This window comes from Anser anser (assembly GCF_964211835.1).
Source record: "Anser anser genome assembly, chromosome: 3".
In the NCBI taxonomy this organism is placed as follows: Eukaryota; Metazoa; Chordata; class Aves; order Anseriformes; family Anatidae; genus Anser; species Anser anser.
In genome coordinates this window covers 109154044-109181598 of record NC_139722.1, presented here as the reverse complement: position 1 = coordinate 109181598, position 27555 = coordinate 109154044, and the positions used below count along the sequence as shown (strand labels likewise).

At 56.6% G+C, this 27555-nt stretch overlaps 1 protein-coding gene across 3 annotated transcripts; it reads right to left on the bottom strand.

Annotated features, from left to right (window-relative positions):
* CUL9 (cullin 9) lies at nucleotides 1-27462 on the bottom strand. 3 transcript variants are annotated; one of them, XM_083828581.1, is made up of 41 exons: nucleotides 27300-27462; nucleotides 25497-26153; nucleotides 24332-24486; nucleotides 23660-24163; nucleotides 19770-19908; nucleotides 17917-18107; nucleotides 17429-17783; nucleotides 17084-17279; nucleotides 16759-16966; nucleotides 16458-16651; nucleotides 16163-16380; nucleotides 15855-16068; nucleotides 15595-15700; nucleotides 15113-15340; nucleotides 14887-14977; nucleotides 14638-14809; nucleotides 14364-14469; nucleotides 14137-14232; nucleotides 13875-14050; nucleotides 13532-13665; nucleotides 13274-13450; nucleotides 12969-13078; nucleotides 12701-12883; nucleotides 12321-12469; nucleotides 11990-12212; nucleotides 11743-11908; nucleotides 11506-11651; nucleotides 11267-11384; nucleotides 10659-10855; nucleotides 10307-10566; nucleotides 9865-10228; nucleotides 9413-9553; nucleotides 6460-6624; nucleotides 6212-6375; nucleotides 5214-5307; nucleotides 4916-4990; nucleotides 4301-4411; nucleotides 2900-3017; nucleotides 2195-2328; nucleotides 1906-1997; nucleotides 1-942 (listed from the first exon to the last, which is right to left on the bottom strand). In XM_083828581.1, the coding sequence occupies exons 2-41, from the start codon at nucleotides 26137-26139 to the stop codon at nucleotides 741-743; spliced, it is 7515 nt and encodes a 2504-aa protein (XP_083684707.1). In that variant the 5' UTR covers nucleotides 26140-26153; nucleotides 27300-27462; the 3' UTR covers nucleotides 1-740. The 3 variants fall into 3 exon arrangements, with proteins under 3 accessions (XP_083684707.1, XP_083684706.1, XP_083684708.1); XM_083828580.1 differs by having other exon boundaries at nucleotides 10659-10861; nucleotides 27300-27461; XM_083828582.1 differs by lacking the exon at nucleotides 16759-16966 and having other exon boundaries at nucleotides 10659-10861; nucleotides 17158-17279; nucleotides 27300-27461.
* Between the last annotated feature and the right edge of the window lie 93 nt (nucleotides 27463-27555).

The following is a 27555-nucleotide window of genomic DNA, read 5'->3' as shown; positions in this document are numbered from 1 at the left end:
TAGGAAAAAAACTTTCTTTTATAAACGGAATTTTTTTCAACCCTTGTTCCTCAGGGTTTTATTTTTTTGCAAAGATAAAGTGTAATCCAAACAAACTCTGCGTGTATATATATATGTGTGTGCATGCACGCATACATTTATACACTTAAACACAGCCCTGCAAACTTGGGCCACTCATAGCAGCCCATCCTGCTTTATAGCAGAGAAGACAACTCCAACAACAAACAGAAAAAATAACGCACTGAGCCACATCTGTCACTCTGGAGGGGACCCCACCAGCTCCAGATGGGAAGCTTTGGCTTGAGTGTTAACACATTGCTTTTATGGTATTTCTAGACACTGGCTGGATTAGACAGCGTCATGCTAGGACACATGACACAGCACTTGGGGAGGGCAGTCCAAAGGACTGAACAGTCTTTTAACAGATAGCAAGCAGTCCTCAACTTAGAAAAATCACAGTTCAGCTCCAAACTCAATTAGATGATTGTATCTAGGGCAGAAGTGGAGACGAGAAAGGGAAGGAGATGTCTTTCTGAGAGAGATGACCACAGTAACACAGCCCATCTGCCCAGAGCAATGGTTCTGCATATTAAGCACTAAGAAAGCAGCCCCCAAAGGAAAACATCTCTTCATTCTGCCTGAGAGCTCCATACTATCTTTGAGGAAAGACACTAAGACAAACTGGTCAAGACAGCCTGGAGGCAGAGATCCAGGCTGGCAGGCTGGGTGACAGCCCACCTCTAGTCATAGGCATCATCATCGTCAAAGTAGGAGTCACAGTCAAGGTTATCTGACTCATCATCGAACAGAAAGTTGTCTTCATCAAGGTCGTCATCATCATCATCATAGTCTTCCTGCCACTGCGGGTCGTATTCCTCATCTTCATTTTGTTTTCCATCTTCGTCTGTGTTGGGGGACTCACAGAAGATGGTAGGTCTTGGCCTATTGAACAGGAGAGCATCAGAGCAAAGCCCTTCCCATTCCCAGGCTGCAAGCAGTAACCATGACCCAGCCCCACACCACTCTCACCCTCCACATCACCATCACCTCAGCAATCCCTGCCAAAGCCATGCTTCAGAGGCACAGCAGCCACGCAGGTACACCTAGGAGGTGATTCAATGGGCTTATCCAGGCATGCAGCACAGGGATGTGCCAGCAAGCCACCTACCAACTGGCCAACAAGCTGTGGTCAGCAGCTCTGGTGTCTCAGCCTCCTTGGAAGAGACTGGAAACCCTGCCCTGAAACCGAATCTCTCTTGGCCCAGTCGTCATTCCTTCTTGCAGCCTTCAGCACCCTGTTCAGCTCCTGTGTTGGTCATACTGGGACAGCAGGTGCCAGTTGTGTTCCTTGGTTTAAGCAGTGTGTCATGCAGGAATGGACTTTGTTTTAAATTCATCACCTTTCAATCACACTTAACACCTGCCAGCTCAGTACTTTAACACATGGTCACAACAAACCATCCATTTCACCTCTCAATACACTATTTCACAGCTCTGTAACTTCTTCATTGCCTTCCTAAAATAAGTGTCAGGCCCTTCTATCTCTCTCCATTTATGTTCGTCTTGCTGCTCTTATTCAGGCACCTCCTAGATCTTCAGTACACCTCTGAAGAAAGAGCGGGTCACTCTGCAGGAACCCAAGACAGTCCAGGTGGAGAAAAACCATAACCGGGTCTGCCAGCAATGGAGCTTTCTTGCCCGTAGCCTCACATTAAGTGCAGGTTTCACTGGGCTCCCTACACAGCTACATTACTTACATTGTTATCTCAAACCACAACACAGGATGCAAGAAATTAATATCTTATTAATTCTTTTGTATTTCAGTGAGCACAGGGGAAAACTCTGGTCACCTGCTTTTCTTCTGCACTCACCATCTTTCCTTACTACCCCACTAAGAAAACTCACCCTACACAGGCAGGGGCTGAAGAAGGCACGTTGGAGAGTTTCACCTTATTCTGACCAGGATCTGCTGAAGTCTCAAGCCCAACACGGAAATCCTGCCGGTGTGGAAGAATAGGCAAACGAAAGAGATAGTAAGTGATCTGAAGCGTACTTTGCGCTGCAAACCCCCTCCCTACATCCACACATACAGCACCTCAGTCTGTACCCTCAGCTAATGAAGCCCCTTTCTTGGTTTGCCAAGATCAAACTAGACCAGATCAAGACAAGCCGCCACCAAGCACGTGGACCTCACCTGTGTGGAGTGCCAGAGAATTGCAAAGAGACGCTCCTTGATCCGGTGCACCAACTCCAAACCAGTATTGAAATGCTCTGCTTTCAGGAGCTGAAGAGAGGAAGTCAGGTCCTGGTACTGCAGCAGGGCTTCCTCTGCAATTCAAGACCAACAAAATCAGACTCCTCCCCACACTCTTAAGCAGAAACCAAGTCCCTGAGCTCTGATTATCAAGCCAGTCAAGCTACTTAGGTCCCCGTCCTGGTTTAGGCTAGGAGAGAGTTAATCTTCCTCCTAGTAGTTGGTATGGTGCCGTGTTCTGGATTTGGTATGAGAATAATGTTGATAACACACTGATGTTTTAATTGTTGCAGAGCAGTGCTTACACTAAGCCAAGGACTTTTCGGCTTCTCGCTCTGTCCTGCCAGCGAGCAGGCTGAGGGTGCAGCAGGAACTGGGAGGGGACAGACCCAGGACAGCTGACCCAAACTGGCCAAAGGGGTATTCCATACCATCTGACGTCACGCTGAGCAATTAATATTGCAGCTGAATTGCTCCAGTGGACTTCCCAGAAATGACATTGAGAATACCGAAATAGGCTGGGAGATGTGAGAGATACCTGGTGGGTGCTGGGGTGTATGCTATTGCCCTACTACAGATCTGCCATCCTTTGAACCACACGTCAGGGACTGCTACTATTTACTTTGGAGAGACTGCTGGACTTACCCAGAAGGATCTGCAGAGCATTTGTGTGCAGCTCTAGGCTCTCAGTCTGCTGTTCAACAATATCTATGCTCTCAGTGTCCTGGTTATAATAGCTGTACACACAGGAGTAGGCCAGTACCTGGAACAGTTCAGAATATGCTGTTAGGCATCCCCCTTCAGCTTCAGAGTGGGCAAGTAAAGAAGAAGAGAGTAGCACCAAACCCTTCAAGACTTTGGTAAGTATCAGTCTGGCACATTTCTGGTCTGAGGTGACAGCCGAGTGAACCATTATGTCAAGTGAAAGCAGTGCCAGGACACCACTCGTAGAATTGGAAATGAATGTGCAATTATTTTGTAGTTAAGTCTGAAATAACTGGTTGTTCCCAGTCGCAAACCATCACAAGAACACAGATTGCAGACGTATAACAAATGCAACTGAGCAGCAGGCAGGGTGTCAAAACAACCAGCACATGGAACCCACACGTTGCCAGGCAGCCCAAGTTCAAACTGAGTGGCAGAGAACCGAGAGAAATGAACCCAAGGGAAAGCAGAAGTGGTGCTTTGTAGCACCAAGAGCCCTGGACAAAGTAATTTCAATGACTGACAAACTCCTGTTACGGATGAATGACTCCCAAAGCCATCTAGGTACCCAGCAGGAACAAGACCACTGTTTCCATTTACATAAATAAGGCCAGAAAAGCCAGCAGCAGCAAGCAACAGTAATGTGTACCCTGGCTAACACAGGGATTGCCACACTGAGCAGACAAAACAGGGTCAGAAACCCTCATTCCACATGCCTCTCAAAATCAAGACTGCCTGCACAAACAAGGCATGTATTGTAAAGGCAATTCCCACCTCCTCCTTATGTTTCTGCGGAAAGAAAACATTGCAGACCTGTCCTACTACAGGTTTACTGCACACATCCAGGAGCTGTACTGTAAATCCTTCACACTGTGGCCAGCAGGGCATGCACTAAGTAACTCATTGCTCCCAAAGCACTCATGAAATGAAGTTAAGAAAGGAAAATCATGAGCATCAAGAGCAACTTCCTAACTGCAGTACAGCATCAGGAGAGTTTTCCAAAGGTAAGTGCCACTACTGGGGCATTTCAAGCTGGAACGGACTAAAGCAACTATAAGAAAACACTTGTGCTGATTCCATGGTGTAAATTTGACCACTGCTCCAATCCTTACGACCCAACTGTGAGGATCACAGCAGAAGGAGCCTAGCTCAAAGGAAGAATGCAGAAAGGCATACAAACTCCTCCCCTGTTCTGATGCTACTACTCCCCTCAAGGTTTTCTGTCTCCCCCTTGTTGGAGTACAGCAAGCTCTTCCTAGTGGCATCTTATCACTTTAAGAAAGGCATAACACACCAACTGAATTAAGCCTAAATCTCAGTAAACCTGTTATCCAGTTTTACCTTCCGTGCCTGTTCCAGCACTTTGCAGGCATGAAGGACAAAGGTCAAAGTCCTAATTTTTGGCATCTCACTGATGGAAGAAACCCTGTTCCTCAGACTCGTGGCAAATTCCTGCAACAACCACAAGAGGGGAAAAAAAAAAGTCAGCTTCAAGCTCCACAAGATCCAAAAAACGTCATCTTCCACACAGATAACTGCTGAGCATTCTAAAGCACAACCCCAGCATGCAGATGCAGGCAGCAGGAGAGCAATTACTGCACCCGGCTACAACATCTCTACTGTGACATGTCAACTTTTCACTGTAACTTAGCTCTAGGCAGAGCTCAGCCTGCAGATCTCTTTGCCATCGCTTCCAACTACTGTATCAGTCTGAGCAAGGGAACACCGCAAGTTAGGTGTTCAGTCTCCACAACAGACTTGGCAGAAGAAAGCAGGCCGAGAAGTATCCCTCATGCCACAGTAAGGGTGACATGACCAGGCAACCCTGCCTGGATCTGAAACCTGTTTCCCAGCTTCAAGTGAAATGCATTGAGACGTAACAAACTGTCCTGCTCATCAGGGCTAAGGCAACAGTGTCAGTATCTGGAAAAAAAAATAAATAAAAGGAGGCCTTACCCTCGCACGATGATGAAAGGTGCACCTCTCGTTGTAATCCTGAAAACGCTTCTCCTGCCAAGCTGCTTTACTCACCTGAAAGGAAAGACAGAAGCAACCTGTAACAACTTGTCTCGGGTGCCAGAATCGCCTCGAAATGGCTACCACACACAGAGACTTTGACAATACTATCAAGATCACTGGCAAGTGCACGAAGTAAAGGCCACAGCAAAGGGCACAAGCAGAGATCTTATCCCTCTGAGAGGCCAGGTGCATCTGAACACAAGCACGAACCACTAGGATACAGCAAACCACTCACCATAGCAGAGCAGTTGTAATAATCCTTATGAGTTGGCCTCCAGGGCTTGAGGCAACGCCAGCAGAAGCCATGATTACACTTGGCACATGTCATACTGCATGGTAGGAGAAGAGCGATGAAAATCATTCAGTCCTAACAGCTGCATGCAAACAGTTCATACCAGTGCTTCCCTACACCACAGGGCTGGAGTGCGTAGCCTAGTTCCCATTCCCATTCACTCAGTACTATGCACTTCCCTGCATGTATTTTTTAAAGCCCTGCTGGAAGACAATGATGCTTAAGAGCCATCATGTCTCCAAAAATGAACCAGGAAAACCAGCAGCACAGTCTCACGGTACCACCCTACCAAGAACTGGAAGGGTGAACTAAGCACTCCACAATTCAGAGCAACATCTACATGAAACCTCACTTCTTCCTTCAGTAACGCATCACTCCAGTGCAGAAAGGTGCTGTACAGCCTTAGGGCCATATGCAACACATGGGAACAAATCACAGCTGGGCACCAAGGGCTGTGCCAGTGCAAGAAAGGAGCAAATGGCAACTTCAAAGCCCTGGTTTTGAAGCTGGAGGATGTAAAAAGCTGCCACAGATCCAAGCCAATTCAAAACAGGCAGTTAAAACAAACTGCTTAGAGTTGCACAATTAGGTGAGCATCACAAAATTATTTTTTTAATTTTTTTTTTTAAATGGTGCTGAGATATCCATTCCCCTGGCTGTATCTCTGTATGTCTATTGTGGATTCTGAGAGCAGACAAGTGGTTGCTAAAAAGGTACTGCAAAATTAGTTTTGTTTCTATTATACAGCTACCAATGGATTTAACTCTGAGTGCTAGGAAGTACTTTGCTTCTCCTAGAAATTAAATACAATCATTCATTCCTCTAAAACTATAAAACAGACCTGCTGTGATGCTTGCTCTTCAGCCAAAAGAAAGCACAATGGAGCTAACTATGTCTGTGCCCCTTCCTGTCCCAAGCACCCAACAAAAATGGATACTCACTGCAGACACCCCTCATTTTTCTCTATCTGAGCCTGGCAGCTTGGACAATGCTTCGAAATGAGTTTAGCCAGGTGCTTGCTTTGTGCTTCACTTGTCATTCCCTCGTAGTACCCATCGTCATCCACCCACTGAGACATGTGGCTGCAGCTAGCAGGATAATGGGCCTGAAAGACAGTCAACCACACAAAAGCAGAATGGCGTGTGCCAACACCAAGGCGGTACTGCCTGTGGCTCAGCTCAGCCCTCACCTCTGGGAAGTTGCAGTTGAAACAGGATATCCAGGAGCACTTGGAACAGGCTGCCTCATAACCAAGCCCATCTTTAAGGAGGATCTGATCACAGCCCTGAGGATTGGTGCACCACGTCAGGTTGGAGCAACATTCAACATAGCCTCTGAGGAGGGCTTTTTCATACTGTAATGAGAAGACAGAGAGGAGGTTTAAGGCAGAGAATCCGTTTGGTAAGACCTTAAAACTGGGGTCTGGTACCTCTGGGCTCTACATCCAATGCTCATGACAAAACAGCACTGAGCTAGTTTGCTCTTCCATTCCCTTTGTGTCTTTTCCCCACCCCTTATCTTATATCTGAAGGCTGTTTCATAGAAGCGCAGAACACCTGAGATTGGAAAGCACTTCTGGAGATAAAAACTATATTTTTGTGGCCTTTTGTGCACTTGGTCCCATCATCCAGGTCATCAATAAAGACATTAAACAATATTGGCCTCAGTATCAGCCTCTGGGTTACACCGATAGTGACTGGTTTCCAGGTGAGCTTTCTGACACTGATAATAACCCCTTGAGCTCAGCAGTTTAGCCAGTTTTCAATCAATCTCACCATCCACTTATCCAGCTCATACTTCATTAGTTCTGTGAGGACGTTGTGGATGACAATGGAGAAAGCCTCACCTGTTGCTCTCCCTTCATCCACCAAGTCTGTCATGTCACCATAGAAGGCTATCAGGAGTTTTTTTCATTTTTTTCTGAATTCCTCAGTAGCGTTTTGCTTAGTTACAGGACGTGCAAAGAGGAAGGAGACTTGCTTTGTCCAAAGCCTTTAGACAGATATTACTACAGAGGACAAGGCAAACTGGTCAGCAATACGAGATCGCTCAGATAGGGACCCCAGGAATGCAGCTATACTGCACAAAGTAACTGTGTTCTGCACTCAGTTACTCTTGTGTAAGGACTGTGCAAACACGTACAAAGCTGGTGGAAATTCAAAAGCAACTTTGTCATTTTCACGGCCCTCCTATGGAGATTTCTGCATACGTGGGAAAACTGCCCTAAAGCCACCGTGCACAGAAAGGACAATATAGGTCGTAACAAACATCACAGAGAAAATGTGCAAGCCCTGAGCACTGAAGAGCACTTGCTCTTATTCATATTTCTTTCATTTATTCTCTCTTGTCCGTTCTCTCTCTCAGTCAGCCTAAACTACAGTGTTTTCTGACTGGCAGCAAGGACGTCAGCCTGTGTCATGTGTGGTGGAGGCAGTCTCAACAAAGCCACATTACTCTTCTGAAAGAATCAATATCAGTGTCTGTTGTCATCCTGTTGACAGGAGACATGATCGTTTCTGCCCAGAAAACAGCATCCAGAGAGACAAATGAGTCTTTTGCTTTGGCAGACAGGACCAAATCACAGCTTTTACAGATGCAGAATTTCACACCTGACCTGCAGTTTAGTTCTGCCCTATTTTCTTGGTGAGATGAAAGAGAGAGAGGTGCAACTGCTGCAGCAGATCTAAGGTTCCTGTTAGAACCTTAAGAGAAAGAGTTGCTCTCAGGCAGCCTAAAGGGAGAGGGAACAAGTGTCCAACAAAGGTCTGGAGGAAAACTGAGCAGGTACAACCAAGAAGTTACTAAGCACCGCAGTGACACCAACCAAGAGATCACAGAGGAACCTTTGCACATGCTGAAGTTCATCCAGGTGTGAGCCTAAGGGATGATTCCCAGCAAGGAATCCCTGGGACCAGAATGGGAGATGACATCTGAAGAACAGATTCTCAAGGAACTTGAGGTAAACACGTTTGAGAGAAAACAATCTTTCAGAAACATAACTGTCCGGGTTTATGTTTTGTAGAACAGCGTGAAAAGCTTAAACTTGAATACTCTTGTATTAGCAAGAGTGCAGGCAGCAGGCACGGGAAGGGATTTCTCACAGCTATTGGCATTGGTGACACAACTAGATACAAGAGCATTTGGGCTTCCAAGCACAAGACAGACATTAACAGACTAGAGAAGACATAGTCCATATGATGGACTTGAGGTAGGCCATCAGGACGGTCAGAGGCTAGAGCACAGAATATACTAAGGGAGGCTGAGGGAGCTGAGTTTCTTCAGCCTGGAGAGAAGGCAGCAGAGGGCCCACTTACCACTGCCTAGAGCCACCTAAATAGAAGATGCAGAGAAGACTGAGCCTGGAGCAGTGTGTTTTAACTTCAGTGTTAGAACTTCACACAAGAAGCTGGCTATTTTGAGCACAGGGTTGGACCAGATTATTGCAACCTAAATTATTCTATGACTTTGTACATGTGACTTTGTGTTGAGGCACTCAAGCTCCAGTCATCCCACTTCTTGAGCAGAAAAGGAGACAGATAACATTTCAATGAGAGCATCAGATCAACTTTTTAAAATTGGCTGCAATTTATGTTGAACTGCAAATTTTTTTGATAAAATAGTCATAGCAACAAGGTATTAAATCCTGCTCTGAGACAAGCGGGACCACAGGATTTGCAAAGCCAGTAAGAATTAAGTGCCCATATACATGTACTAACTCCCCAAGCACTTCTTACAGAAAAGAAGATATAAAGGATACATTGAAGGAAATGGTTTCCTGTAGCCTTGCCCGTTTTTGTTGCCAGCTTGCAGACTTGAAGGAAAATAAAAAGAGAGCAGTCTTTATGACTGCTGTTCATTTCTCCTATGTAACTGTTCACACAGGATGCTAATACCAGTCACCCAACAGCCACAGCCCTGCCACTAGGTGGGAAGGGGGTTCAGCTCTAAGTGCTAGCTAAAAATTGGAAGAACGGGGGAAAAAAATAACACCTGCCTCAGAACAAGCAGCTCCTGCTGCCTCCGCTGACTGTGTAAACTAGTCTTAACTATGGGAAGGGGAAAAGCAGCAGCAAGATTATCTGCTAGTGCTGACCAAAAGGCAACATGGCTTAGACACCCAGTAGCCACCTTTTCTACTTCACCTTGGCTATAATCTCCTTGGAGGAAACAATGGAATAGATGAACGCTGCAGTAGGCTGTGCGCGGCACTCAGAAATGGGACAGGTGCAGCTGAGGACCATGTTCTGTTCAATGCGAGTTGTGAGATATTCATTCCAGCAGGGCTGTGTAAGCAGAAGAGATGAGAGTTAAATGAGCTATACCAGTTGGGTCACATGAAGAAATCCCAGCCTCAGGAGCCCACCCCACCCAGCAGATGGGGCACAGAACCATCTCTAAGTACGCAAAAGCACAAGATCGGAAACAGACTAATCAGGAGCCGAACTATCGCAGCAAGCAAAGAAATGAAGATAACAGAATGTATGAGCTCTGTGAAAATCACCTGATAACAGCTTCAGAGAAAGAACAGCTGCTTCAACTAGGCAGCAGCAATCCCCTGCCAAGTTACAGGAGCCAAAGACCCCAGGACCTTCACCTTGCAGCAGTAATGCATGCAGCAGAGGGATGGTGGCTTCTCGGTGGGACACAACTGGTTCACACAGACTGGGCAGTGGGTTCCCGGGCTTGGAGGGCGCTGGGCATCTTCCACTTCAAGCCCCGAGGCGATGAGCAGTGACCGACGGTCCTCCACGTAACAGTGGATCAGGAAATCCACATTCCACCTACAGTGCATGAGGAGGTGCCGAGCAACATCCTCTGGGATGCTCAGAGTATCCTGGACCCGCTGCACCGTCTGATTCATGAGCAGCTTTGCCTCCTCCAGACTAAGTGTGTGCCCCATCGGCACCTGCAGCATTGCCAGGAGAAACTCCTCCGATCTGTCTGTGCCGGAATTCGACCTGACATGGAGAAATGTGTCACATTTGCACAGGGTGGAGATGCACAACCCTCCGACCCCTGGTGACATGCAACCGTACTGATACAGGCAGTCCTTGCTGTCCTCATCCGGATATGTGGCCGGTAGCTGCCTCTGGAAAACCATCTGTGCCTGGCCCCCAAGGGGTGTTCTGGGCTCAGCAGGGACGTACTCCAGGACGTGGGGCCTCCCTTCCTGGCGCCGCAGGTAGCCCTGGTTCAGCAGGTGCAGGACGCAGGACAGCACGTCCACGCTGTGGCAGCAGAAGCTCAGGAACTGCAGCCCCGGCCCCAGCTCACCCTTCTGACAGGCATCGATCACCTACAACAGCGAGGGAGCGCTGCGCTGCAGGGCAGCACGCGGCACGGCACCCGGGCGGCCCCTCCGCGCCCCCCCACCTCCAGCCTCCATACCCTGAACACCAGGTTGTCGATGTGCAGCTGCTTCTCCGCCTTGAGGACGCGGGTGATGAGGCAGCAGAGGACGTTCCTCTTCCTCTCCAGGGCGCCGCTCTCAGCCCTCTCTGCCCGCAGGTACCTCTGCCGGGGCAGCAGCCTCAGGTGGCGGCCGGAGGCTTGGGCCAGGGCCACCCGGTTCAGCCGCAGGGCACCTGGAGCTAGCACCCGGCCCACGGTCAGCCGGGCCCCGAGCCGGTCCCTGCAGGAGCCCCAGGGCGCCCGCGTGGCTGCTGCGCCCGGCCCGGGGCCTCCCACCGCTGCCGTCACCCCACGCCCCGGCCCCACACGCGGCCCCGAGCCCCAGCACCACGCAGACCAAAGCCAAGACCCAACCGCCCGCGCGGCCACGCGCCCCCCGCGCCGCCCAGCCCCGATCCCCAGCCCCACACACGCCCCCCACCCCAAAGCCCGGCCCCGCACCCAGGCCCCAGCCTCGTCCCCGGGGCTCAGCCCCAGCAGCCGGACTCGCCCCGGCCCGCCCGCATCCCCCCCAGCCCCTCCGCCCCCACCCAACACCCAGGGGCGGCCCAGCACCACCCGAGGGTGCCCAGCCCCGCGCTCACCCCCCAGCGCGCAGCTCTGCACCAGGACGCCCTCGCCCTCGGTCAGCGGTGCCAGCGCCTGCTGCAGCAGCTCTGCGGGGAGCCCCGTGGCCCGCAGCAGGGACTCCACGGCCACCTCCTGCGGGAGGGGAACAACGGCCAGGCGAGAACCGCAGCGCCCGGAGACCCCCGGAAGGGGGGCATGGCCCCGCTCGGCCCCAGCACCGGCTGCACCCCGCCTCCGCGGCCCCAGCTCCTACCTCGGCGCCGTTGAAGCGCAGCAGGACGTACATCTGCAGCGTGGACACGTGCAGGACGCAGTCTCCGAACCGCAGCTCGGCACGGCCCAGCCACGTCCACTGCAGGCGCCGGGGCCTCGCGCACGCCCAGCCCCGCTGGCTCTGGCCTGCCGGGGGACACCAGCGCCAGGGCCGGGCAGCGCTGCCGGGCGTCCCCCGCACCCGGCGGCACCGCCGGGCGCCCCCCGCGACACTCACTCTGCCCGCAGAAGGCGGCGAAGTCGCCCAGCGGGGAGCTCAGCGCCGCCGAGAAAAACCTCCCGGGCTCGTCCATGTGGCACAGCGGGGACACGGGCCAGCAGCGCGGGGACAGGGCCAGCACCGTCACCTCCGGAGCCTCCGCCGCCGAGGCCTCCCCCGGCGCCTGGGCACGCGGGCGCAAGGGCAGCTCAGGACCCCACGAGGAACACGGCGGTCCCCGGCCCAGCCCCACCGCCCCGCTCACCTCGTCCTCGGGGCTCTCCGGGCCTGCGCCCAGCCCCAGCAGCCGCTTGTCCCGCTCCTGCAGCTGGAAGAGGCGAAACTGCCGCCGGAGCTCCTCCGACTCGGCCAAGTCGCTCAGCATCTCCTGGGGGAAGCGGCGGGGGAAGCACAGCCCGATCTGCTCCAGGACGGCCCCTTCCAGCCACGAGGGGCCCTGCGCCAGGAGCCGCTCCCCCAGGTACAGCCTGCCACAGCCACGGCGCAGGTCAGGGCCGCCGCCGCCACCCAGCCCCGGCCTCGCCCCCAGCCCGCGGGCCCTGCGCCGGGCCCTGCGGGGCCACGGCCGCCCTCACCGGTAGAAGTGCTCGAAGGTGTGCGCGAACTCCAGGCCGCTGAAGACGACGAAGGGCTCCAGGACCTGCTGCAGCAGCCCCGTGCTGCCCGCGGCCCCGTGGAGCTCCTGGATCTTCCCGTCCAGGTAGCGGGCAAACCGCTCGCTCACCTGCGGGGGACGGGGCTGGGTGTGCGGGGGCTCGCGGGGTGGGCACAGCACAGGGACGGGGCAGCCGCCCCGCAGGGAGCAGGGGGGGAGCCGCAGGGCTCCCGGCAGGGGACGAGGGCCCCTGGCACAGCCCAGCGCAGAGCTCCGTGCCCGCGGCTGGGCACGGGCGCCCTCAAGGGCCCCGGGATGGCCGCTGGGGCCCGGTGCCGGCGCCGCGCTGCCTGGACTCACGTGCAGGGCGGCGAGGAAGGAGAGCCGCAGCAACGCCCCCGCGAAGCCCTGGCCCAGGGCCACCACGAAGGCAGCCCGCTGCCCGAAGAGCTCCTCCGTGGCGCCGCGCAGGTGCCGGTACAGCCCGCAGTACCGCTCCGCCACATCGGGCGCCTGCCCCGCCGCCTCCAGGAACCGCTGCACCTGCGGGGAACGGCACCGGAGGGGTGAGCACCTGCAGCCCCGTCCCGCTGACGCCTCCCGCCCCCCGGCCGGCCCCCAGCCCTACCTGCTGCTGCACCACGCCGCGCCAGCACCGCACGATGCCCCACAGGCCGCTCGGCTTCTGCGCCGCCGCCACCCTGGGCGGCGCCTCCTTGTTCCTGCCCTCCTGCCCGCCTGCCGGGGCACAGCCGGGGCTCAGCGCGGCCTCGCGGGCAGGCCCCGCACACGGAGCGCCGGCAGCACGGCCACGGGGGAGGCACGGCCACGAGCCCTCCCCGGGCCCCGGGGCCCTCTGCAGAGCCCCCCGTGGCTCCCCACGGCTGCGGCCCGGGACTCGTGGCCCCTTCCCGAGGGCAGCCCCTCGCTCACCCGCCGCCCTCGCCTCCTCCGGCTCCACGCCGCCAGGGTCCACGTGCACCAGGAGCTGGGTCAGGAGCCGCACGCAGGAGCCGAAGACGGCGCCGCGGGCCGGGGGGCGTTGGGCCGGCTCCCCGCTCCCCAGGTACTCGCTCAGCAGCCAGGCCAGGGGGCTGACGCCGCTGGGGTCTGCGAGGCCACAGAGACTCAGGGCGGGCGCCTAAGGACGGGGCGGCGCGGGGAGGGGCCCGGCGCAGCCCGAGCAGGTACCTGGGCTGGTGATGCTCTGCACCAAGGGGCTCACCAGGGCCTCCCAGCACGCCCTGCCCAAGGCCCGGGCCGCCTCGTCGTCAGGAAGGAAGCGCTCGGCGAAGTCTTGCTCGTGCCGCAGCGCCCGGTTCAGCCTGCAACAGGAAGCGGGCAGCGCGCCGCGGCACCGGGCGCCGCTGGCCACCAACAGGCACGGCCTCCCCCAGGAAAGGGCTCACGGGGCCGGCAGCCCGGCAGGACGCCCCCAGCCAGGGACCTCCCGGCCAGCGCGGGACACCCCCGCTGCTCCTGCGGCCCCTCTCGGGCTGCCAGCGGCGGGGGGCACGGCCGGCAGGGAACTCACTTGCCAAAGAGCTGCAGCAGCCGCCCCCGGTCCCGGCGGATCTCCTGGCACCAGGCGAGCGCCCGGGCGGTGCAGCAGAGGAACGTCCGCCGGCACAGCTGCTCCCTGAAGACGGGCCAGAAGGTGGGCTTGGGCCCCAGCACCTCGATGCCGCGCACACGCGTGTCGATGCCGCCCTGCGGGAGAGCTCGGCCCTCAGCTCCTCGCACACGGCCCCGCTGCCCTGCGCCGCCAGCCCCCGGGCTGGCCCCCGGCTCCCCACCTGCTGGCACCGCTTCACCCGGATCTGGATGACGGGCCAGAAGCGCGTCATGTTCCTCAGCAGCACCACCCTGCTGGCCGAGGGCAGCACGCTCACCTGCAGGCACAAGGCGAGCCCTCAGCGCGCTGCGCAGCCAGCACCCGCCGCCCCCACGCTCCCCGTGCCAGACCCTCGTGGGGCAGCAGCAGGAGCAGCCACGTGGCCCGAGCAGCCCGGGCGAGACTCACGGTGTTGAGCACCGTCCCGACAGCAGCAGGGCTGTCTCCCCCCAGCACCACCACGCGGGCTGGCATGTAGCTCGAGTCCTCGCTGGCCACCAGCATGCTCATCTCCCTGCAATGCGGCAAACGTGGTGATGCCCAGCTGCCCCCCACCAGCCCCACACGCCTCTGCCCAGGTCCCACAACCCCCAGGATGGGGCCCGTGGGCAGGGCTCGCGCAGAGCCCCGAGGCCACCTCCTCCCCGCACGGCCCCTGCCCCCCCGGGGCCCCCAGCCCTACCTGACCACCACCCCGCACTGCATGTGCACAGTGATGAAGTGGGAGCCGGTGCTGCCGTTCGACTCCCAGTAGGTCTTGGGGTTCCTGTCCGTGAGCTTGCTGGCGCGGTGCGGGTTGGAGGAGACCTGCACCTTCTCCCAGCACTTGTCCTCCCTCACCTCCACGCTGGAGCCTGCGGGCAGAGCGCGCGGAGCCTCCAGCTGCCAGCCCACGCACAGCAGGCGCGGGGGCCCCGCTCCCCACGCTCACCTCGGCACAGGTTGCGCAGAAAGACGTCGAAGAAGGGGATGCTGATGGGCCGCTGGCTCCGGCGGTGCTCTTCGATCTGCCCCAGCGCCAGCTGGGGGACGGGGGCGGGCGGTTACTGGGGGCCTGCCTCCTCCTCCCCCTCGCCCGCTGCAGCGGGCGGAGAGCCGGGGGCTGCCCCCAGACCCAGAGCCCCGCGCCGACGGGCTCCCCGGCTGCCCAGGCCCACCTGGATGCAGCCGGCCAAGATGCTGCCCGTCAGCGTCCGGTGGAGGCCGGTGAACTTCTCGCAGTCGCTCAGCAGCTCCAGCAGGGCCGGCGCCATCGGCACGGCCGAGCTGTGTTTCTCCAGGGCTTTGCCCAGGGCCTCGCGGGCGCCCGCGCGGCACATGGCCACCGCGCAGTCCTTGCTGGCGGTGGCCAGGCGGTGCAGGAAGCCGACGACCTCCTGCACCACCTGCGGAGGAGGCAGCCCTGAGCGGCCAGCCCGGCACCGGCAGCCCGGGCCCCACCGGCGCCGGGCCGCAGCGCTCCTGCCCCTCTCCAAAGGGCCCGGGCCGCCGCTGGGCACGCAGCCACCGGGACGCGGTTGTCACGGCCGCTCCCAGTGCGTGCCACGAGGCCGGGCTGCTGCGGGCAGGGGCCCCGACGCACCCCCGGCACAGCCAGCCAAGCCGTCCCCGCCCACCGGGAGTGCCGGGGCCCCCTCACCTCCCGGTCGCTGCCGTGGGTGCTCAGGGAGGACAAGCAGGGCTCCACGCACTCGTGCCAGGGCAGCGCGTCCTCCTGGTAGCCGTCCAGGAACTTGTTCAGGATCCTGAGCGGCGGACAGGGCCCGCTCAGGACTCGGCACGCAGATGGCCCCGCCAGGGGCAGCCCCGCTGCCCTGCTCCCCCTGCCAGGCCGGGGCCGAGCCCGCAGGGGCGCGTCCTGCAGGGCCCCCAGACCCCCTCGCAGCCCCTCAGCCCCACCTGAGGATCCGCAGGCCGACGGCCTTCTCGGCCCCCAGCAGCTCCAGGCTGCGCAGCAGCATCTGGAAGCACCGGCGCTCCTGCGACGCCTCGCCGGAGGGGACGGGGCCCCCGCCGCAGAGCTGCCGCTCCAGGGCCACCACCACGTCCTCAGACAAGGCGCCGTCCCCCGGGCCGCCCGCGGGCTCCCTCGCCTCCAGCAGGGCCTCCGCGCCTGCGGGACCGGGACCAAGGAGGTGGCGGGCCCAGCCCAGGCACCGTGCCCGCCGCGGGGCCTGGCACGGGGAGGGGGCGCGGCCGCAGGGTACCTGGGGTCTCGGGGCCCAGGGGCAGCCGGTGCTCCGCCAGGCAGTTGATCACGCCGAGGGCCAGCAGCGCCGTGGGGCCGCCGGCGCCCTGCCCGTCCCGCCAGCAGCTCTGCAGCACCGCGGGGAGCTCGCCGCTCACCAGCCGCTCCGCCAGGCCCCGGTGGCCGTCCACCAGCATCCTCAGCACCAGCAAGCCGTTCCGCACGCCCGAGGCGCCCCTGCGGGGACACGGCGACGTGGAGCCACCCTCAGCTCCCCCGGCCCCGCGGCCGCCCGCCCCGGGCCCCGTCCCTACCCCGGGACGCTCTGCATGGCGCGCACGGCGGCGGGGATGGCGCTCAGCAGGCCTGGCGAGCCCTCGCCGCAGGCGGAGCCGATGCTGGCGAAGACCTCCCGCAGCAGCTGCGCGTCGCCGTGGCTCAGGGGCGGGGGCTTCCCGACGGCTCCTCCGGGCTCGCCGGCCCCGGCTCCCACCAGCACCTTCAGGGCCTGCGGGGCCCGGGGCGGCTCAGCGGGCGGCGGGCGCCTCCGCCACCCGCGGGCCAGCCCCAGCCCGGCCCCGCCGCCCGCGGCGTCCCCTCGGCCACGCCGCTCACCGCCAGGCCCGCCTGCTGCACCAGGGCGGAGGCGGCGTGCTCCCGCATGCAGGCCAGCACGGCCCGCACACCACCCTCCATGGCGAAGGGCACGCGCCAGTCGCGCCGCTCCATCAGCAGGGCCACCAGCCGCAGCGCCAGCACCACCAGGCGCTTCTCGGCCGCCTCGGCGCTCAGCAGCTCCACCGCCGCCTTCACCAGCTTCTCCCTGCGCGCGGAGGGCGCCTCAGGAGGGGGCCCCGGCGCCCAGACCCTCCGGCCGCCTTCCCCCGCCCGCGTCGGGGAGCGCCCCAGCGGGCAGCACCCGCGCGGCTCCCCCACGCACCTGGTCCCCGGCCCGCCCCGGGCCTCGCCGCCCTCCTGCTGCTCCGGCTCCGGCTCCTCCTGCAGGACCCTCACCATGTGCTGCAGCCCCGCCACGCGCAGCTCCGCCTCGCAGCCGCTGCTCCGGATCGCCTCCGCCACCTGTGCCACCTCCTCCAGCGAGCCCCTGCCGCTCGCCCCCTCGCAGCCGCCGCACGCTGCCGGAGGGCGGCCGGGCCGTCAGGGCGGCAGCAGCGCCCGCAGCCCCAGCGCCCGCAGCCCCAGCGCCCGCAGCCCCAGCGCCCGCAGCCCCAGCGCCCGCAGCCCCAGCGCCCGCAGCGCCCTGCCCGTGCCCCGGGGGCTTCACCTCTGCTCTCCGACGCCTCCGGCAAGCGCAGCCCTTCCCTCTCCAGCAGCTCGCCGAACAGCTCGGAATCCGACTTGAGCACCGCACAGACGCTGTCCTCGGCCCTCGCTGCCTCGGCCGGCGCGGCTCCGGTGCCGGCGCTCCCGCAGCCAGCACCCTCCGAGGACGCCGCGGTGCTGCCCCCGCTGTCCCGCTCGGCCCCCCTGCCCGGCCAGTATTTGCCGTAGACGCGGGAGCCGTGCAGGTGGCCCCGGGCGCTGCCCCGGCTCCGCTCCTCCAAGACCCGCAGCACCTTCTGGGCCAGCCCCGCGGGCACCGGCAGCCGGATCAGGGCCTCCTCGTCCAGCCCCGGCAGCTGCACAGACGGGGCCGCGTCAGCCCTCGCGGACGTGGACCCCGCGCCCCCTGCGAGGGCCAGGACCCAGCCGGACACCGAGGCCGCACCGCCACGGGGCCCCGCTCCCTTCCCTCGCCCCCTCGGCCCCCACCTGCTCTGCCTGCTCCCGCTGGACGAGGCCGGCGATCTCCTCCTGCTCCTGCGCTTCCAGCTGCCTCACGAAGAAGAGCAGCTCCCACCACTCGGCGCGGCTCAGCGTCTCCGCAGCCTTGCTCGGCCGCTCCCCCAGGTACGGCAGGGAGTACAGCCCCCCCAGGGGCCTGGAGAAGAACGGCTGCGCGACTGCAGGACAGCGGAGCGAGGAGAGGCAGCGTCAGCTCCGCCAGCTCCCCCTCTGCTGCAGGCCCCTCGCTCCCACAGAGAGCTCGCGTGCGGCCGGGGCACGAGGGGTCCCCGCGCCCCCCAGCCTGCCGCGGAACTGGGAGGCGACAGGAGGGAGGGAATGTGCCAGGAGCAGAAGCACGGAGCCGAAACGGGCACCTCTAGCTGAGGGCTCTGCCAAACTGCTCCCACAGCGCCTGGACCAGGGCAAGGCTCGGTCACCCAGCACCAGCAGCACCCACAGCGCCAGCAGGCAGCTGCAGCAGGGCAAACAGAGCTGGCCTGAGCTGCTCAAGGGGTCAAGAGGTTGGAAGTGGATTCTGCCTGGAGCTTCTCTCTTTTCCCAATGCCCCTTGCTGGCAAACTGGGCAAGTACTCATAGGCAAAAGCAAAAGGAGACTACATATTCATCAAGCTTCTTTTAACTAATGCAACCAAAACGAAGTCCGGGATATAAAGTTCGTTATTAGGCTAGACTTTCGCTTCACAGTTTAGAAAACCTGAATCAACTTGCTGTTATCTGCCAAGCAACAGCTTGCAAGTGCAAGCTAGGAGACATTCACTGCTTCAAGACCCAACAGAAGAGGCTCAAACTCGCTCCAAAAGGCTAAGAACAACTACAAACGTGGCTGATTACCGACAGTCAGCCAACATAAGCTAATTTATCTGAGTGCCAAGACCCAAAGCTGAAAGCACCTACTTTTTCAATTCCACATCTGTGTGGGATAAGATGACTGCAAAGATTTTTACACAGATGCGAAATTGACCTCATACTTCCATCAAAGTCAGAGCGATTGAGGAAAAAAAGGCAAACTAACCAAGTTCATTTTAACTTAGCCAGTTTGAACTGACATGCAGTTAAGTCTTTACTTACGAGAGACAGAAGTCTATAAAAAAGCCATCTTTTCAACTGGCTATAAGAACATTTTGAAAGTGGATAATTAGCTCCTGATCTGATGCATACTCTGCTTTTTGCAGCGGTTAAATCCAAACCACTTGCCTGCTCAAAGGATGTCCTACAAGATCAAGGGCTTGATGAAAGAGTTACTTCATCAAGTTCCCCAGCCAGAGTCACGTCAGACGCTGAGCAAAGAAGGGGTACCTGAAGTCTGGATTTTTCCCTTTTATCTTCACCCACTGCAAGGGCAAAATCAAAGGATGCCACTTCTAGGAGATTCTGCAGATACCTTATGAAAATAGTATTTCCAAACCTTTTCCAAAGCTGAGTGGCATGAAGTTAAGCAAATTGTTGGCATGTTAATGCTTTTAAAGAAGTGAATCTGTGGGTCCCTAAGGCAGCTTCATCTTGGAGATTCTACATTCTTATTTTGGCAGTTTGTTTAGCTAATTATAACATACATTTTTTGACAGTCACAGTTTAAATCCTGCTTTATGCTCTACGTTGTATCATGACAGAAGTCTAGGATTCAAAAATACTTCATGTACTCACAAGGCATGTGATTACTTAACCAGCTCTGCACAATCATACAAACTAAATGATGACAATGCTTGCTAAATCCAGCCTGCTAATGCAAAATATGCCTAGCCACATAAAGTTCACCACTGAAAAATACACCTTGGCAGAAGCAAAGAGATGATACATTCACACATGCAGCACCTCACCTTTGTCTAGATTGAAGCTCTCTATCAGATTGTATTCTTTTTCCTGACCAGCAGGGTCATCCCGCTGGTCTCCAAAGCCAATAATCTCCAACATGTGCCAATGCATCCAGTAGGTCCGACCTGTTGACTGCCACAAAACCTGTGAGTGAAAGAGAACCTGGTGATGAGACTTGCTCACTCATTCAACCCCCATGCTACATTCGTTGTCCCCTTTCCCAAATGCATGGAAATAGCAAGCGCTGTTCAAGCAGAACAGCACCTAATTCATATTGGGCTTTAACACACATATTTTTAAGCATACCAGCTTTCTTAACTTGTTCCCGTGATTACACCTGGTTCTTTATTTAAAAAATGAAAAGCTGTCAACTTTGACTAAAACCACTCGTCTACAAACCTCATCTAGCACAGGAGCAGTAAGTTAGGACAGAAGTGCATCTGGTTAAGCATTCCCCTCCAAAAGTACCCAACCCTGGTAAAGGAAAAAGTTAACTAACACTACCTGGAGGCAGGTGAGCCACACTTAAAGGGTCTTGTGGCACAAACCACTTGGCGAACACGAACGTAAAGAAAACTGTTTTTCCTGCTCTGACTTTATCTTCTATCAGTTATCCTTTTATACCCTCGTCATTCACCAGCCCTCTCAGAAAGGTTTTGGGGTCTTGACGAGCAGGTCTCAAAGAGGACAATTGTTTCCTGTGCTTTGTTCAATTGCCTCTCAGAATCCCTCCCGGCTTCCTGTACCATTATTTTACATTCAACTTAGCGAGCAGAAGGAGGACCCAGCGACAGCAAGTACAACGTGTCAATAACTTAAATTGATGACAGAAAAACACAGAGGTTGCCCGATTCACTGAGCTCTTTCAGAGTTACACCGGTGCTACCAGGACCCCACTGTGCCGGAAAGTCAGAGTTAAGATGCCGAGAAACTTCAAGAAAGCATCAGATGGAAAGAAATTGAGTTAAACCAATTGAGAGGAGTTACAAGACACAACACTTGACAGACTGGCCCCAATTAAAAACGCATACAAGTTTGCATTTTGCACAGAAAAGACTGACAGCAAGCAACCAGGAGAGTGTTTTGCTTGAATCTTATATAAACACAAGAGAAAGTAAATCAAACTGATAGTGAGAAGAGGGGAACAAATTTGGAAGTTGCCACAACTGAGAGAGAAGAAACAATTCAGTTTGGAGGAGAGAGATGAAAGACATGCCAAATAATCTGCCAGAAGACACAGCTGGAAAGCGGGAAGGATTTAGGTTATTCAGTGATGTTTTCAAGTGATCAATGAACACTAAAGCCAGTGCCTACTATTTGAGAGGGAAAAATGGTGAAAAAAAAAATCACTGGGACAGCTCCACTATTTTGACTTCAGCAGTACATAGAACTTGAAAGCATATTTTAGTGGAAAGAACAACAAAAGGTGTTCAAGATAAACAACAAATTTGAAGTAACAGATATACCTGCTTCAAGCTTCGTTTCTTATGAGAAAGGATTATGGAGGGGAAAGAATGGGACTGGAAGACAGCGCAAAGAATACTGTCAAGCCATATTTGCCCAGCACATGCTGCCCTAACAGTTACACTGTCCCCATACAAGCACGTGCTTGTAATAATCTGCACCACACAAGCAGGTAAGGCTGAAAACATCTTTTTTGCTCTCGCACATTTCCAAGCATTTTAAACCGCTTGTTTAAATTTCAGCTGCAAGAAGTTCTCCAAAGCTAGGTGGCAGTTGATGGGCCTGGACCCATCAGAGTAAGCTGAAGTTACCAAAAGGTGACTGGAAAAGTTAATTCTGATCAGTTCTCAGGGATTAAGCAGAAGAATATCAGTAGGAACAAGCAGTCTGCAACTGGCTGAGGGGTAAAAAAAAAATTGCACAAGAAAGCAGAGAGGCGATACGAGAAAGCCAGTGCTCAGGGGTTTTTGTTAGCTAATTTTTATTTAGCTGTAAATAACAACAATTGCATTACACAAAATAAAACAGGCCATGGACTTGAGTCCACGAAGGCCAGAGAATCTTGAATTTAACAAAAGGAGATGGCCTTCAAATATGCAGAAGGTAACCTCAAATTCTCTACCTTCTCTCTGGAAAGGTTAGTAATAAACTTTAGTTACTGCAAGAGAGATTTGGAAAGAGCATTAGGAAGTTGTTCCTTTCTACAGATACCAGAACGAGGCTTTTAAATTGATTTTTGAGCATCAGCAACACACAGCTTTGTGCCCTAGTGTGGCAATCAGTCTCTTCACAGACCACCTCTATCTGCAGAAATCAACTTGAAGTAAGGAAGCCTCTGAGCACAGGCTGAAGAGGCACTTTAAGCACAGCTGTGACCAACTGGAGTGGCCTCAGACTCTTTAACTGCACAACCAAAATATACATTTTTGCAAATTACTTGGGGGAAAAAAAGCAAACACAATTGCTCACACTAACGTGTGTGCAGCGGTTCCTATCTCAGTTCACTCGAGATGTCATGAACTGACTACTAGCACTCTGTGCAGCCCACACTATGCGGGACTGAGCAGAGGACAGAAGCAGAGACAGCCCACTGTGGATGACAGTCAGCTAAAGCTGGATTTTTAAGGCAGCAGTAATTGCAATTAGCTGCAGGGTTTGGGAAGCTTGTGAGAAACTAAGTTGTGCTTTTGCAGTAGAGAACTAATTTTCTGTATTCAAAGGTAGCTGTGTAGTCGTAACAAGGAGAAATGCTAAGTAGGTAAGTGGACAGTAGAAGGCCTCACTGTTCCAAAATAAGGTGGAAGCTTGAGAAAAACAGGATGAGCAGTGTGGGAACAGTAAAACAAAGATCACAGGTTCTCAAAACATAAGAAAGGGGAAAAAAAAGGAAAAGGGAGAAATTAAAGGGTTAAAAAAAAGAAAAATTGTACATATATGCTATAGAGGAGCATCGAGTAGCTTGTGAACCTGTAGTACTCAGCCAATGAGGAAACAGGGGAGGTGATCAGGTGTCGGGTAATAGGGAATAAAAGGTGATGATTTGTTTACTAAATTGCGCTCCTAATTGGCAGGACCCCCACCATTGCAACCGCGAATAAAATAGCTTCACAGAAGATCCTGTCTGAAGAAAATTATTTGAGATTTCTCTCACAAGCTCAAAGACATGGCCAAAATGCAAGAACAGCTGACATGCTGCAGAAATAACCACACTGGAGTGGCACACAGAGCCCACCAGCTCCTCACTCCATAGTCACAACAAAATCTCAGCCCTCGCTGAACATGCCCAGCCTTCAGGACTGAGAAGTCACAAGAAAAAGGCCTAAGCTGGAGCAAACACCTTCCTGTGCCCACAGAAAGGCTGGAACAGCATTCAAATGCTCTCCCAAGCATTTGAGAGGGCCAAGCCTCATCATATATTGAGGCCTTTTCCCTGACTTCTGGTAAACTGCAAACACGCAGCCCTAACAGCTCTCTTGTCGCCACAAGTTCTTACCTAAGGTCTACTCACCCAAAGAGCATTTCTAAGGGGAAGCTGACCCTGACACATACTCACAGATAAAAGAAACAGCTATGCAGGGTGTGCCCAACCCAGTGAGAACAAGTGTCACATCCCAAGTACTACTGCTCACACACCAAGGCGTAAGACCTCCCAGCACCTCTTGCTGTGTTACCTGCGCCAGCCAGCCTGTTCCCAAACTGCCCCCAAGATCAAACCAGGGAGAGGGACAGCTGAGAAATCTTACAGGACAGATCACACCAAACAAGACTAGCTTATCTTAGGAACCCAGCTCTGAGAAGTGACTTCTTTGCTAGGACAGCTGTAGCCAAAGTCCCAAAGTATGATATAACATGAACACACCATTAGGAAGTCACCAGCCACCCGTCAGTCCCCTCTGCCACCCCAGCCCGACTACTTCCACCAGCGACCTACCTGCGCTGCGTGCATCCTGTTAGTGCTGTGAAGAAACTCGCCTTCCTCCCCAGCTCGAACCTCACCGCAGTCCTCCAGCAAGCGCACCCGCATGCCGCGCACCAGCTGCGCCTGCACGTATTCCACGTAGCTGCTGCGGTCGGCGAAGTCTGACGGGGTCAGGAAGGCACCACCCTGCTTTTTCTGGGCACCATGGTTTGGAGACAGCACAGGCACAGGGGCAGCAAAGCAGGCCGGGGTTTTGGGCTGGAAGATGGAGCGGGCGGTGCGAGGCTTCGCCTCCTGTCGGGCCGGCGGCTCTGGCTCGTGGCTGTGCTCCCAGCCCATGGCACGCAGCAGCTCCACGATGAGGCCGGCCATCGCCATGCTGAACTCAAACTCCTGCTTCACGCGGCTGCTCTCCAGCTGCTCCCCGCCCTGCTCCTCGCCGCTGCCGAGCTCGTCCAGGAGGGAAGTGACGCGCAGGTAGCGCTTCACCAGGGCGAACAGCTGCTTCCCGGGGATCTGCAACGGGCAGGGCCCTCAGGAGCTGCCTGGCTGAGCGCCTCCACCCCGGCTCGCTCCCGCAAACCCAGGATCTTCCACAGCCCCAGAGCCCAGGCCTGGGCCAGGCCCAGATCCCCTGTCAGCCCTCGCGATGCGCAGCCCTGCTCGGCTGCCTACTGGCACTACCTGGGGAAGGTGGATGCCCTCAAAGGACATGCAGTGCTTTTCAGAGGACATCATCTCAGCAAACAGCTCCAGCAAGGTGTAGCGGCTGTCAAAGTCCATGCGCTGCTCAGCGCCGTCCTGCTGGCTCAGGGACAGCAGAATGTAAGACCGGCTTCCTGCAACAACAGAAACCCTTCAGGCCCTCTAGAGGCATCCCTCACACCACCCTCCCTGCACCAGATTTTGGCAGGCAAGCAATAGCTTTCTTCCCCAGTATAACCTAGAACCCCGTTCTCTCCTTTGACCTGGACTGGCAGTGTTTTGCTCTGCTGAATAACCTTGTATTCCTGCACGCCGAGAGCTGTGGGATTCCCCCAAAACGGCAACCCCAAACAACTGACTCCAGAACAGGGTTCCAAATAAGAAAAAGTCAACTTTTACCATGAACCGGTTCCCCATCAACCCCACACAAGCATGAACTCAGGCACTGGTGTAGACCCAAAGCTGGGAAAAAAAAACAAGGAAACCTTGAAGAAAATAGAGAGGCCTGTAGCTTGTGTAGTCTTTTAGCTGCAAGGAAGAGACAGGTAGCCTTGAACTAGCAGAAGCAAGGAAGATAAGGGATAAAAGGCAAAAAACAAGAAGGAGAAAAACAGCTCCAGGCTGACCTATAGTAACTTTTTGCACATTAAGGGTCATTAACATATTAAAAATCATACCCATCAAAATACTAATGTCTGCTAATGTGGGATTTGGTGTTCCCCCCCCCCACCCCCCGATGGCTCTTGTGAGACACCACGCACCAGACGGATAGGCCACCACTTCCAGGTGCCCCCACACCACGCCAGGCACTTCTGAGCCATGGCAGCTCCCCTCAAACGAAAGGAGCGGGCAAGCACCAGGCCTCCACCCACCAGGGCCTGGGGAGAGGCTCCCTGCTGAGAAGAGGCCAGAGCCTCTCCAGTTGGCATCAGAGAGGCCCTGATGCTCTGCCAAGCCCCTTGGCACAAGTCCTCCTAACAGTTAATCCGCATCGCAGCTGGGGAACCTGTCAGGAAAAACGGAGCTCCTAGCTCTTAGAGCATCCTAAATGCAACCGAGGAGCTGCTTGGGAAGCTGCAGTCTGACCCCCCCCAGTCCATCCAACGAGCCCCACGGCACCCTGCTTCCCTCCCAGCCCCCCCACCTGCATCGTGTGAAGCCAGGACCCTCAGCATCTCGCCGGCGCTGCGGCAGATCTGCTTCTCCTTGTGGCACAGCATCTTCGCCAGCAGGTCGAGGGCTCCCGTCTCCCTGAAGGCGCCCGCCAGCGAGCCGATGCCGGCGTAGGCGCTCAGCACGTGCACGGTGTTGAGCACAGAGGCGGCCTCGGGGGCCCCAGTGCCGCCCAGCTGCCGGCCGGCTCGCCGCACCAGGCTCCCGACGTCGGCCTCCATCTCCCGCAGCGAGGCTTCGTCCGGCGCCGCGCCGCCCGCGGGGAACGGGCCGGCCGCCCTCTCCTCCTCGGCCCGCGGCCCCGCCGGCTTCCCCTCGCCCAGCAGCGCCGGGCAGCTGGCGCACGCCTCCTCCGCGGACATCCACAGCGACACGCTCCCGGCATCGGGCCCCGCGGAGGAGCCGCCGCCCGCCGCTCGCTCCTCCGAGCGGACGAAGCTCCACCGGACCAGGTACTGCGGCTGCCCGTCGTGGCCTCGCCGCTGCCGCAGCAGCTCCCACGGGCAGGCCTGCAGCTCGGGGCCCAGCGGCACCAGCAGGCCGCCATCACGCCTCTCGTTCACCATGGCGGGGGACGAGTCTGCAGAGACACAGGGGAAGCGGGAGCAGATCATCACCTCTGACACACCTGCCAGGGAAGGAGCGAGCAGGCACCTCAGTTCCTCACCAGCCTGAGGCACTCGTTCCGATCCTGCAACCAGGATAAAGCTCTGAAGGGAACCCAGAATCCCTGCTCTAAGAAAATGAGCCCGTTTCACAGACTAGCATTACTGGGGCACACAGAAAGAGGCTCTCCTCACAAAATCCCAGAGGAAAAAGAGGCCCGTTCAGCTAGAATCTAGAGCACAGCTGGGATCTTTTTGTAATAAAAGGACCAAGTTACTCTCCTCTGCTTTGTGACAGTGTTTAGACGCTGCACCGTAAGCCAAAAAAATGTTTTCCCTAGCTGTGTTTGTACAGCGTACAAAGGCATTCCCTACCCCAAGAGGTTCACATGATATAAAAACCAGAGTAAAACAATTCTCTATGCAGCATTATTTTCTTTGATAACTTCACCCAGTCTCCACATGTCGGCATATAGCGTAAAAAAAAACTCTTTAGGGCAGAGCTATCAGAAAGGGCCCAGAAGGATTTACAGCTAAGCGGAGACGAATTTGGATTTAGGGCACCTGAAGAAGTAGCTGTAACACGCAGGACGGATGAGGTAGACTAGAACCTATCATAGAAGCATTAAGGTTGGAAAAGACCTTCAAGATCATCTGGTCCGACAACCCCCCTACCACCACCATCACCCACTAAACCATGTCCCTAAGCACCACGTCCAGCCATTCCTTGAACACCCCCAGGGACGGTGACTCCACCACCTCCCTGGGCAACCCGTCCCAGTCCCTGACTGCTCTTTGACAACCCGCAGATCAGCCGTCAGAGTGCTTAGACATGTGCGCTACTGCAAATTTCAGAGCTGGGGCAAATGCGCACGCCAGCTGCAACGCCAGCACCTCGAAAGCCGCTTCGGGAGTGCAGCCTGGCAAACCCCGTGTGCAGCCAGGCGTCCCATCCCATTCCGTCCCATTCCCATATCCCATCCCATTCCCTCCCATCCCATCCCGTACCACCGCAGCCCCAGGACAGGACACCTGCCCGCACCCCATCCACGCAGTGCACCCAAGCCCGGCTCTCCTCGCCCCTGCCCGCCGCGGAAAACCCGGGATTTCTCCCAAACCACCCCAAAACCCCCCAGCAACGCCCGCTCAACCGCCGGGCCCCCGCTCACCTCCGCCCGCCGCCAGCACGGGGGACGGGGTTCCCCCAGCCCCGGCTGGGCCCGGCTGGGCCCGGCTGGGGGACAAATGGCACTCCTCCCGGGCTTGGCCCTGCAGCTGGGCGAGGGGCAGAGCTCCGGGGCCGAGCCGCCGAGCGCCGCCCGCCCGCTTCCGCCTCCCGCAGCGGGGCCGGGCCGCGGCGTGCCCGGGGAAGGCGCCTGCGCTCCGCCGCCGGGGCGGGGCGGTGGCACGGGGAGCCAGCGGCAC

Excerpts from the sequence above, each read along its gene's own strand:
- CUL9 (XM_083828580.1), bottom strand. The coding sequence starts at position 26,139 with ATGATCTGCTCCCGCTTCCCCTGTGTCTCTGCAGACTCGTCCCCCGCC. Across the intron at positions 14,470-14,637 it reads CAGTGCGGGGTGGTGGTCAG|GGAGATGAGCATGCTGGTGG; the intron begins GTAGGGCTGGGG and ends GCCGCATTGCAG. Across the intron at positions 14,051-14,136 it reads GGGTGAAGCGGTGCCAGCAG|GGCGGCATCGACACGCGTGT; the intron begins GTGGGGAGCCGG and ends GCTCTCCCGCAG.